Source organism: Cherax quadricarinatus, chromosome 6 (assembly GCF_038502225.1).
Source record: "Cherax quadricarinatus isolate ZL_2023a chromosome 6, ASM3850222v1, whole genome shotgun sequence".
In the NCBI taxonomy this organism is placed as follows: Eukaryota; Metazoa; Arthropoda; class Malacostraca; order Decapoda; family Parastacidae; genus Cherax; species Cherax quadricarinatus.
The window spans coordinates 44,106,048-44,119,290 of NC_091297.1; the positions used below are offsets into that span (position 1 = coordinate 44,106,048).

At 43.0% G+C, this 13,243-nt stretch overlaps 1 protein-coding gene across 1 annotated transcript in view; it reads right to left on the minus strand.

Moving 5' to 3' along the window:
• Positions 1 to 1,113: 1,113 nt before the first annotated feature.
• The window catches only part of LOC128694454 (neuronal acetylcholine receptor subunit alpha-9-II-like), a 59,687-nt gene continuing 47,557 nt past the window's right edge, over positions 1,114 to 13,243 (minus strand). The window contains exons 4-8 of the mRNA XM_070105392.1: positions 7,689 to 7,823; positions 5,907 to 6,021; positions 5,140 to 5,218; positions 1,587 to 1,740; positions 1,114 to 1,394 (exon numbers count right to left, since the gene is read on the minus strand). Coding sequence (XP_069961493.1) covers positions 1,114 to 1,394; positions 1,587 to 1,740; positions 5,140 to 5,218; positions 5,907 to 6,021; positions 7,689 to 7,823 — 764 coding nt within the window. The remainder of the gene's footprint in view (positions 1,395 to 1,586; positions 1,741 to 5,139; positions 5,219 to 5,906; positions 6,022 to 7,688; positions 7,824 to 13,243) is intronic.

A 13,243-nucleotide genomic window follows, 5' to 3' on the forward strand; every position in this document is an offset into this window, starting at 1 on the left:
TAATGATGCAGTTTTCTTGTTTTGGTGATGTTACTTCCTGTTTCCCAGACCTTAGGGTAATTTTCCTTTTTACTATTTTTTGCTAGCTGCTGAGACCTGTAGTCTGGTGGTGGGGGTATTATGCAGGATATTATATTGTTGTAATAATTTTTATATGTTTAGATTGTTTGTGGTGCGGTGAAAAAAGTTCCATAAAAATAGTGTCAGTGCTTAAGTGGACGGGAATTGAATGGTAGATGGACGCGTATGAGACAGGTGAATGATAGAGCTGTGTGGAGTCACTAGTCTAGCAGCGGCTGGGAAGTTGTGTTGGAGAGAGAGATTAAGTAGTTTTTTTTTTTTTTTTATTTTGGTAATGTTTAGGCTATAGTTGATTTTTGGTGAAAATTTTGTTGGCCCTAGCCTGGAATTTATGTGGGGCCTATGTGGGTCATGGAGACCCACTGCTGTGGATATGTATTTCATATGTTCTAACTTTAATTAACTAGTAGCAGTGTACTAGTGAGCTATTTTGTAATATGCGAAATGTGTAGAAGGCAAGTGAGTTTATCTGTCCTTCACGGTAACCAGACCTAAAGTTCTGACCACTTTTTTAACGTTTTGTGTAATTTACGAAGCATTGGGGCTTAGGGTGACTTATTTTTACAAAACTTTATATATACCTCTAGATAAGATTAATTTCGTAGCACCCATGGTAAGTATTGGGTTATCCTAGGTCCTCTACACATATGCTGCTATGTATGATAATTCTGTTACTGTATTTGTGTATATCTGAATAAACTTACTTACACATGGTAAGTAAGTTTATTCAGATACTTTTTTTTTGTTTTTAGTGGTATACATACACATAATACTGAGGCATAAAGTATTTTACATTCACACATTATTGATGCACATCTTGTACATTTTTACATTACGGACGAACATATGAAAATAAGTTCAGTGTATATAAAAAAAAGATTTTTAAGGAGGAATTGTCTGAACTACAAAACGGGAATTATAATAAACTCGGCGAATATATTCCGAGACATATTCACTAAGACCTATTAACTGCGCGACGGTGATCAATGCCACATTTCACCTAAATAGACTCTGGCTCCAGACTTGAAGCTCTTAATGTTTGTTTTTACACTTGCCATAGCCCAGGGAGCAGTACTCAAAGCTTGCCCCATAGGGCGACTGGGAGAGCATAATGGCGTGAAAGAGGAGCGTCCCAATAAAGAAGATGACCAGGAGTACTCGATCCATCACCCGCGAGACGTACTGCCACTCCTCTTTCAGCAAAAACTTTCTTGTCTTTCTCTTCTGCATTGAGACCTGTCTCGACATCAGACACTGGATGCCTTCCAGTGCTTGGAGGGACCGTCGCTGGAACTGGTCTGGAAGATACAGTACTGGAAATAAAGACGCAGTTTCCAGAATATAAAGAAGAAAAATGCAATTAAGTATTATAATCAAAGCATAGACAGTGATTATATTGAATGTGTTAAGTTTGTATTGATAAAACGAGTGTAAAAAGCTGAACAAACACCAGGTTAAGAGTTCAAAAGTAAAAAAAAGAAAAAAAAAAAAAAGAAGCATCTTGCCCTTAAACATGTCAGCTCCGTCCGACTTCACTTTGATGACATGAATCTGCATGTCTCGCATCCGGTTCTCAACCTCATCACATTCCTCGTCATCGTCGTCTTCGTCGTGGTTGTCATTATAAGGCTTAACCTTAGTTTTCCTGACCTTCAGGTTCTGTGTCAGAGCGGAAAAAGGTTAACATGGTGGGAACAGCACTATATAAATATATATATATATATATATATATATATATATATATATATATATATATATATATATATATATATATATATATATATATATATATATATATATATATATATATATATATATATGTCTTACCGAATATGTAAAACTGTTCAATTAGCAAGAACTCAATTAAAATCAAGTCCTTTCTAAAATTTTCTTTTATACGTTTAAAGATATATTTTTTTTTCATTAATGTTGATGTCAAAATTTATAATTTTGCACAAAAAGGAACTTAGAAAACTTACCTAACATTATTATAACAAGCGCAATTTATTTTAGCCTAACCTAACTAAATATATTTTAGATTTGTTTACAATAATTTAATACTAAACAAACACAGTGAAATATATTTTTTTAGTTAGGTTCAGAATGATTTTGGCGAAATTATTGCATAAAAATTTTTTCACTTGTCCTATATGACAAGATGAGCGTTGCTTTTTAAGCCAAGATCGCAAGTTCTGCCTATTCGGCACGGACTTGAGTCCTGGAGATGGGAAGTACAGTGCCTGCACTCTGAAGGAGGGGTGTTAATGTTGCAGTTTAAAAACTGTAGTGTAAAGCACCCTTCTGGCAAGACAGTGATGGAGTGAATGATGGTGAAAGTTTTTCTTTTTCGGGCCACCCTGCCTTGGTGGGAATCGGCCGGTGTGATAATAAAAAAAAAATAAATATATATATATATATATACATGTACATATATATACATATATATACATATATACATATATATATATATATACATATATATACATATATATATATAAACATATACATATATATATATACATATATATACATATATATATATAAAAATATAAATATATATATATACATATATATAAATATATATATATATATATAAATATACATATATATATATATACATATATATACATACATATATATATATATACATATATATATATGTATATATATGTATATATATATATATATATATATATACATATATATATAAGAGAGTGGTGAAGCAATGTAAAAAGAGAGCAAATGAGAGAGTGGGTGAGATGTTATCAACAAATTTTGTTGAAAATAAGAAAAAGTTTTGGAGTGAGATAAACAAGTTAAGGAAACCTAGAGAACAAATGGATTTGTCAGTTAAAAATAGGAGAGGAGAGTTATTAAATGGAGAGTTAGAGGTATTGGGAAGATGGAGGGAATATTTTGAGGAATTGTTAAATGTTGATGAAGATAGGGAAGCTGTGATTTCGTGTATAGGGCAAGGAGGAATAACATCTTGTAGCAGTGAGGAAGAGCCAGTTGTGAGTGTGGGGGAAGTTCGTGAGGCAGTAGGTAAAATGAAAGGGGGTAAGGCAGCCGGGATTGATGGGATAAAGATAGAAATGTTAAAAGCAGGTGGGGATATAGTTTTGGAGTGGTTGGTGCAATTATTTAATAAATGTATGGAAGAGGGTAAGGTACCTAGGGATTGGCAGAGAGCATGCATAGTTCCTTTGTATAAAGGCAAAGGGGACAAAAGAGAGTGCAAAAATTATAGGGGGATAAGTCTGTTGAGTATACCTGGTAAAGTGTATGGTAGAGTTATAATTGAAAGAATTAAAAGTAAGACGGATAATAGGATAGCAGATGAACAAGGAGGCTTTAGGAAAGGTAGGGGGGGGTGTGGACCAGGTGTTTACAGTGAAACATATAAGTGAACAGTATTTAGATAAGGCTAAAGAGGTCTTTGTGGCATTTATGGATTTGGAAAAGGCATATGACAGGGTGGATAGGGGATCAATGTGGCAGATGTTGCAGGTGTATGGTGTAGGAGGTAGGTTACTGAAAGCAGTGAAAAGTTTTTACGAGGATAGTGAGGCTCAAGTTAGAGTATGTAGGAAAGAGGGAAATTATTTCCCAGTAAAAGTAGGCCTTAGACAAGGATGTGTGATGTCACCTTGGTTGTTTAATATATTTATAGATTGGGTTGTAAGAGAAGTAAATGCGAGGGTCTTGACAAGAGGCGTGGAGTTAAAAGATAAAGAATCACACATAAAGTGGGAGTTGTCACAGTTGCTCTTTGCTGATGACACTGTGCTCTTGGGAGATTCTGAAGAGAAGTTGCAGAGATTGGTGGATGAATTTGGTAGGGTGTGCAAAAGAAGAAAATTAAAAGTGAATACAGGAAAGAGTAAGGTTATGAGGATAACAAAAATATTAGGTGATGAAAGATTGGATATCAGATTGGAGGGAGAGAGTATGGAGGAGGTGAATGTATTCAGATATTTGGGAGTGGACGTGTCAGCGGATGGGTCTATGAAGGATGAGCTGAATCATAGAATTGATGAGGGGAAAAAGGTGAGTGGTGCACTTAGGAGTCTGTGGAGACAAAGAACTTTGTCCTTGGAGGCAAAGAGGGGAATGTATGAGAGTACAGTTTTACCAACACTCTTATATGGGTGTGAAGCATGGGTGATGAATGTTGCAGCGAGGAGAAGGCTGGAGGCAGTGGAGATGTCATGTCTGAGGGCAATGTTTGGCGTGAATATAATGCAGAGAATTCGTAGTTTGGAAGTTAGGAGGAGGTGCGGGATTACCAAAACTGTTGTCCAGAGGGCTGAGGAAGGGTTGTTGAGGTGGTTCGGACATGTAGACAGAATGGAGCGAAACAGAATGACTTCAAGAGTGTATCAGTCTGTAGTGGAAGGAAGGCGGGGTAGGGGTCGGCCTAGGAAAGGTTGGAGGGAGGGGGTAAAGGAGGTTTTGTGTGCGAGGGGCTTGGACTTCCAGCAGGCGTGCGTGAGCGTGTTTGATAGGAGTGAATGGAGACGAATGGTTTTTAATACTTGACGTGCTGTTGGAGTGTGAGCAAAGTAACATTTATGAAGGGGTTCAGGGAAACCGGCAGGCCGGACTTGAGTCCTGGAGATGGGAAGTACAGTGCCTGCACTCTGAAGGAGGGGTGTTAATGTTGCAGTTTAAAAACTTAAGTGTAAAGCACCCTTCTATATATATACAAACATACAAGGTTGAACACGTAAAACTCTGATAAGCTGGGTAAGTTAAAGTTCTTCAGTTATCCATGTACTGTATTTCGAACTGTTACAAAAGCTTCATCAACCCAAAAAACTAAAGGTGAGGCTTCGTTGATTTCTCTTGTTTCAGTATTTTAAATTAATGCAATAAGTTATTACGAATGATTCATTGTGTTAGTTAAAATTCACTGATAGTTTGCTATAATGCGCTGTGTCAGGTGTAATGCATTGTGTCTGTTAGTTGTATTACACTGTGAGTTTTTTTTTTTTTTAATGTAGTGAGTGTTAGCTCACGGAACAGTCAACGGTTAACAGAGAGGACAGCACTCACAGCGTCCAGGTTCCAGGCCTTGATGATGAACTTGGGAACTTTTATTCTAAGCAGCCGGGAGCACCTTAGAGTGAACGACCTGCCTCGGGAAGGTTAGCACATACGATCGCCTCGCGACGTCAACACACGATCGCCACGCGAGGTGTACACATAGGGCCACCCCAGGAATGTCAACACACATAAGGCCGCCATCATTCATCAGGAAAGTACAACAGGAGCTCATTAGTGTGTGGAAATAATTATAGCAGACATAATTAAGATACATAATGCAACGATAACTAGAGTAGTTAAAGGAATCATACCACGTCACGATATCTTATTGAACATAATATACCAGACATATTAAGCAGATTTGGTATATTTGCTCTCAACAGATAAGTGAACTGCAGATATAAATCCAGATGTACTCCTGTAAACCCATTTGGGGCCTAGTTCTTAGGCCTTTTATGTATCCATTTGCTCTTGCGCTACAGTCTACACTCTACAGGATGGATATAGGGCGCACAATAAACTAGCCACTTCCTCTAAGACACACCAGCTTTGAAAGTTTAAAGTCAATCTGAAGTGGCATTCTATAGTTAACGAATAGAGACCAATATTTTCCAAAATATCAGCATTTTAAGTTTGAAGTTGATCACAAGATGCATTATCGAGTTAAGAGCGTTGATCTAGTCGAGCCCTGAGCTGACCTAGCCTAGCCCTGACCTGAATTACCCGAATCACATCTGAATTACACTGGCATTGACCTAACCCACCCAGACACTGACCTTGACCAGCGAGGCACTGGGTAACCCTCGTCTCCCGAGTGGTTAAGGTTCAGCACATAAACGGAGAAGCTGACGTTGAGGGTCAAGACGAAGAGGCAGACACCGTAGTACACACCTGGAACAGCCAGGTCAAAGGTCACGATAAACATCAGTCACTCTACATCAGACAGTACATGTAACACAAGGACAAGTAGCACATCGAGTGACACTACAAGACGTACTACAGCAGGTGCAGAAAGTGGTGCCACAAGAGTTACTACAACAGGAACTATAAGTGGTACCATAAGAGTTACTACAACAGGTACTACAAGTGGTACCACAAGAGTTGCTACAACAGGTACTATAAGTGGTACCACAAGAGTTACTACAACAGGTACTACAAGTGGTACCACAAGAGTTACTATAACAGGTACTACAAGTGGTAATATAAGTTGCCACAACAGGAACTACAAGTGGTACCACGAGAATTACTACAACAGGAACTACAAGTGGTACCACGAGTTACTACGGCAGGTACTACAAGTGGTACCACGAGAATTGCTACAACAGGTACTACAAGCGGTACCACAAGAGTTACTACAACAGGTACTACAAGTGGTACAACAAGAGTTGCTACAACAGGTACTATAAGTGGTACCACGAGAGTTACTACAACAGGTACTACAAGTGGTACCACAAGAGTTACTACAACAGGTACTACAAGTGGTACCACGAGAGTTACTACAACAGGTACTACAAGTGGTACCACAAGAGTTACTACAACAGGTACTACAAGTGGTACCACAAGAGTTACTACAATAGGTACTACAAGTGGTACCACAAGAGTTACTACAACAGGTACTACAAGTGGTACCACAAGAGTTACTACAACAGGTACTACAAGTGGTACCACAAGAGTTACTACAACAGGTACAACAAGTGGTACCACGAGAGTTACTACAACAGGTACTACAAGTGGTACCACAAGAGTTACTACAACAGGTACTACAAGTGGTACCACAAGAGTTACTACAACAGGTACTACAAGTGGTACCACAAGAGTTACTACAACAGGTACAACAAGTGGTACCACGAGAGTTACTACAACAGGTACTACAAGTGGTACCACAAGAGTTACTACAACAGGTACTACAAGTGGTACCACAAGAGTTACTACAACAGGTACTACAAGTGGTACCACAAGAGTTACTACAACAGGTACAACAAGTGGTACCACGAGAGTTACTACAACAGGTACTACAAGTGGTACCACAAGAGTTACTACAACAGGTACTACAAGTGGTACCACAAGAGTTACTACAACAGGTACTACAAGTGGTACCACAAGAGTTACTACAACAGGTACTACAAGTGGTACCACAAGAGTTACTACAACAGGTACTACAAGTGGTACCACAAGAGTTACTACAACAGGTACTACAAGTGGTACCACAAGAGTTACTACAACAGGTACTACAAGTGGTACCACGAGAGTTACTACAACAGGTACTACAAGTGGTACCACAAGAGTTACTACAACAGGTACTACAAGTGGTACCACGAGAGTTACTACAACAGGTACTACAAGTGGTACCACAAGAGTTACTACAACAGGTACTACAAGTGATACCACGAGAGTTACTACAACAGGTACTACAAGTGGTACCACAAGAGTTACTACAACAGGTAATACAAATGGTATTACAATAATTATTAAAGCCAATAGTACAAGTGCTACCGAAATTTACTTTAACCGGTACTACAAGTGGTACCAGAAGAGTTACAACAGGTGGCAGAACCTACCTGCAAGGGGGAGCTTCTCAGTGGGAGGTAGATTGCCTATCATGGCCATGAGGAAGACCATCATAGCCAACATGGAGTTGATGGAGAGTCCTATCTTCTCTCCCGATTCAGCTGGTAGCGAGAAGACCATCAGAGCTGCCGGAGAGGGAGGGAAAACACTGGTGAGAAAACCAGTACGTCAGTGAGAACACCAGTACGTCAGTGAGAACACCAGTAGGTCAGTGAGAACACCAGTACGTCAGTGAGAACACCAGTACGTCAGTGAGAACATCAGTACGTCCGTGAGAACACCAGCACCTCAGCGAGAACACCAGCACGTCAGTGAGAACACCAGTACGTCAGTGAGAACACCAGTAGGTCAGTGAGAACACCAGTACGTCAGTGAGAACACCAGCACGTCAGTGAGAACATCAGTACGTCCGTGAGAACACCAGTAGGTCAGTGAGAACACCAGTAGGTCAGTGAGAACACCAGTACGTCAGTGAGAACACCAGCACGTCAGTGAGAACATCAGTACGTCCGTGAGAACACCAGCACCTCAGCGAGAACACCAGCACGTCAGTGAGAACACCAGCACGTCAGAGAGAACACCAGCACCTCAGCGAGAACACCAGCACGTCAGTGAGAACACCAGCACGTCAGAGAGAACACCAGCACGTCAGCGAGAACACCAGCACGTCAGCGAGAACACCAGCACGTCAGAGAGAACACCAGCACGTCAGTGAGAACACCAGCACGTCAGTGGGAACACCAGTACGTCAGTGAGAACAGTACGTCGGTGAGAACACCAGCACGTCAGTGAGAACACCAGTACATTAGTGAGAGCATCAGTATGTCAGTGAGAACATCAGTACGTCAGTGAGAACGCCAGCATGTCAGTGAGAACACCAGTACGTCAGTGAGAACACAAGTTCGTCAGTGAGACCACCAGAACGTCAGTGAGAACAAGAGCACGTCAGTGAGAACACCAGTACGTCAGTGAGAACATCAGCATGTCGGTGAGAACACCAGAACGTTAGTGAGAACAACAGCACGTCAGTGAGAACACCAGCACGTCAGTGAGAACACCAGCACGTCAGTGGGAACACCAGTACGTCAGTGAGAACATCAGTACGTCGGTGAGAACACCAGTACGTCAGTGAGAACGCCAGCACGTCAGTGAGAACGCCAGCAGGTCAGTGAGAACACCAGCACGTCAGCGAGAAAGCCAGCACGTCAGTGAGAACACCAGAACGTCAGTGAGAACACCAGCACGTCAGTGAGAACACTAGTACATTAGTGAGAGCACCAGTACGTCAGTGAGAACACCAACACGTCAGTGATAAGACCAGTACGTCAGTGAGAGCACCACATCAGTCAGAACAATAATACGTCAGTGAGAACACCAGCACTTCAGTGAGAACACCAGCACGTCAGAGAGAACACCAGCACATCAGTGACAAGACGAACACGTCAGTGAGAACACCACCACGTCAATGAGAATACCAGTACGTCAGTGGAAACACCAATACATCAGTGAGAACACCAGCACGTCAGTGAGAACCCCAGTGCATTAGTGAGAGCACCAGCACGTCAGTGAGAACATCAGTACGTCAGTGAGAACGCCAGCACGTCAGTGAAAACCCCAGTGCATTAGTGAGAGCATCAGTACGTCAGTGAGAACACCAGTACGTCAGTGAGAACACCAGCACGTCAGTGAGAACATCAGTACGTCCGTGAGAACACCAGCACCTCAGCGAGAACACCAGCACGTCAGTGAGAACACCAGCACGTCAGAGAGAACACCAGCACCTCAGCGAGAACACCAGCACGTCAGTGAGAACACCAGCACGTCAGAGAGAACACCAGCACGTCAGCGAGAACACCAGCACGTCAGCGAGAACACCAGCACGTCAGAGAGAACACCAGCACGTCAGTGAGAACACCAGCACGTCAGTGGGAACACCAGTACGTCAGTGAGAACAGTACGTCGGTGAGAACACCAGCACGTCAGTGAGAACACCAGTACATTAGTGAGAGCATCAGTATGTCAGTGAGAACATCAGTACGTCAGTGAGAACGCCAGCATGTCAGTGAGAACACCAGTACGTCAGTGAGAACACAAGTTCGTCAGTGAGACCACCAGAACGTCAGTGAGAACAAGAGCACGTCAGTGAGAACACCAGTACGTCAGTGAGAACATCAGCATGTCGGTGAGAACACCAGAACGTTAGTGAGAACAACAGCACGTCAGTGAGAACACCAGCACGTCAGTGAGAACACCAGCACGTCAGTGGGAACACCAGTACGTCAGTGAGAACATCAGTACGTCGGTGAGAACACCAGTACGTCAGTGAGAACGCCAGCACGTCAGTGAGAACGCCAGCAGGTCAGTGAGAACACCAGCACGTCAGCGAGAAAGCCAGCACGTCAGTGAGAACACCAGAACGTCAGTGAGAACACCAGCACGTCAGTGAGAACACTAGTACATTAGTGAGAGCACCAGTACGTCAGTGAGAACACCAACACGTCAGTGATAAGACCAGTACGTCAGTGAGAGCACCACATCAGTCAGAACAATAATACGTCAGTGAGAACACCAGCACTTCAGTGAGAACACCAGCACGTCAGAGAGAACACCAGCACATCAGTGACAAGACGAACACGTCAGTGAGAACACCACCACGTCAATGAGAATACCAGTACGTCAGTGGAAACACCAATACATCAGTGAGAACACCAGCACGTCAGTGAGAACCCCAGTGCATTAGTGAGAGCACCAGCACGTCAGTGAGAACATCAGTACGTCAGTGAGAACGCCAGCACGTCAGTGAAAACCCCAGTGCATTAGTGAGAGCATCAGTACGTCAGTGAGAACACCAGCACGTCAGTGACAACACCAGCACGTCAGTGAGAACACCACCACGTCAATGAGAATACCAGTACGTCAGTGGAAACACCAATACGTCATTGAGAGCACCAGTACGTCAGTAAGAACACCAGGACATTAGTGAGAGCTCCAGTACGTCAGTGAGAACACAAGCACGTCAGTGAGAACACTATTACGTCAGTGAGAACACCAGTACGTCAGTGAGAACACCAGCACTTCAATGAGAAAACCAGCACGTCAGTGTGAACGTCAGAACATCAGTGAGAACACCAGTACGTCAGTGAGAACACCAGCACATCAGTGGAAACACCAATACATCAGTGAGAACACCAGCAAATGAGTGAGAAACCAGTACGTCAGTGAGAACAACAGTAAGTCAGTGAGAACACCAGTACGTCAGTGAGAACACCAGTACATCAGTGAGAACACCAGCACGTCAGTGATAACACCAATACATCAATGAGAAAACCAGAACGTCAGTGTGAACGTCAGAATGTCAGTGAGAACACCAGTACGTCAGTGAGAACTCCAGTACATCAGTGAGAACACCAGTACATCAGTGAGAACACCAGCACGTCAGTGAGAACACCATCACATCAGTGAGAACACCAGTACGTCAGTGGGAGCACCAGTACATCAGTGAGAACACCTGCACTTGAGTGAGAAACCAGTACGTCAGTAGGAACACCAGTACGTCAGTGAGAACACCAGTACATCAGTGATAACACCATCACGTCAGTGATAACACCAATACACCAATGAGAAAACCAGCACGTCAGTGTGAACGTCAGAACGTCAGTGAGAACTCCAGTGCATCAGTGAGAACACCAGTACATCAGTGAGAACACCAGCACTTGAGTGGAAACACCAATACATCAGTGAGAACACCAGAACTTGAGTGACAAACCAGTACGTCAGTGAGAACACCAGTACGTCAGTGAGAGCACCAGTACGTCAGTGAGAACACCAGTACATCAGTGAGAACACCATCACGTCAGTGAGAACACCATCACGTCAGTGAGAACACCAGTACGTCAGTGGGAGCACCAGTACATCAGTGAGAACACCTGCACTTGAGTGAGAAACCAGTACGTCAGTAGGAACACCAGTACGTCAGTGAGAACACCAGTACATCAGTGAGAACACCAGCACGTCAGTGAGAAGATCAGTACGTCAGAGAGAACACCAGTACATCAGTGTGAACACCATAACTTGAGTGAGAAACCAGTACGTCTGTGAGAACACCATCACGTCAGTGAGAACACCAGCACGTCAGTTAGAACACCAGCACGTCAATGAAAACACCAGTACGTCAGAGGGGACACCAGTACATCAGTGACAACACCAGCATTTGAGTGAGAAACCAGAACGTCAGTTAGAACACCAGTACGTCAGTGAGAATACCATTACTTCAGTGAGAACACCAGCACGTCAGTGAGAACACTATCACGTCAGTGAGAAGACCAGCACGTCAGTGGGAACACCAGTACATCAGTGAGAACACAAGCACGTCAGCAAGAACACCAGCACGCCAGTGAGAACACCAGCACGTCAGTGAGAACACCAGCACGTCAGTGGGAACACCAGTACGTCAGTGAGAACACCAGTACCTCAGTGACAACACCAACACGCCAGCAACAACAACACAACAATGACAACAATACATCAGTGACAACACCAACACACCACGTGACAACACGAACACACCAGTGGCAACACCAATACGCTAATGACAACACCAACACACCAATGACAACACCAATATATCAGTGACAACACCAACATACCAGTGACAACACCAACATACCAGCGCCAACAACATAACTGTGACAACAACAGCATACCAGTGATAACGCCAACATGTCAGTGACAACAGCACAACAGTGACAAAATCAGGACACCAGTGATAACACCAACATGCCAATGACAACACCAACACACCAGTGACAACACCAACATACCATTGACAACACCAACATACCAGTTGTAACTTCACAACAGTACCAACACCAGGACACCAGTGACAACACTAGGACACCAATGACAACACCAGGACACAAATAACACCAGAACACCAGTGACAACACCACAATACCAGTGACAACACCAACATACCAATAACTAGAACTGAAGAGTGACAACACCAGGACACCAGTAACAACATTAACATGTCAGTGACAACACCAACACACCAGTGAAAACACAAACATACCAGTGACAACACCAACATACCAGTGACGACAATAACATACCAGTGACAACAGAAGCACACCAATGACAACAACACAACAGTGACAGCAGCAGGATACCAGTGACAATACCAGGACAATAGTGACAGCACCAGGACACCAGTGACAACACCAAAACACCAGTGACAACACCAACGCACCATTGACAACGGCAACATGCCAGTGACAACAACACAACAGTGACAACACCAGCACACCAGTGAAAACACTAACATACCAGTGATAACACCAACATTCCATTGACAACATCAATACACCAGTGTCAACATCAACATACCAGTGACAACACCAACATACCAGTGACAGCACCAACACACCAGTGACAACAACAACATACTAGTGATAACACCAACATACCAGTAACAACAACACAACAGTGGCAGCACAAGGATACCAGTGACAACACCAGGACACCAGTGACAACACCAGGACACCAG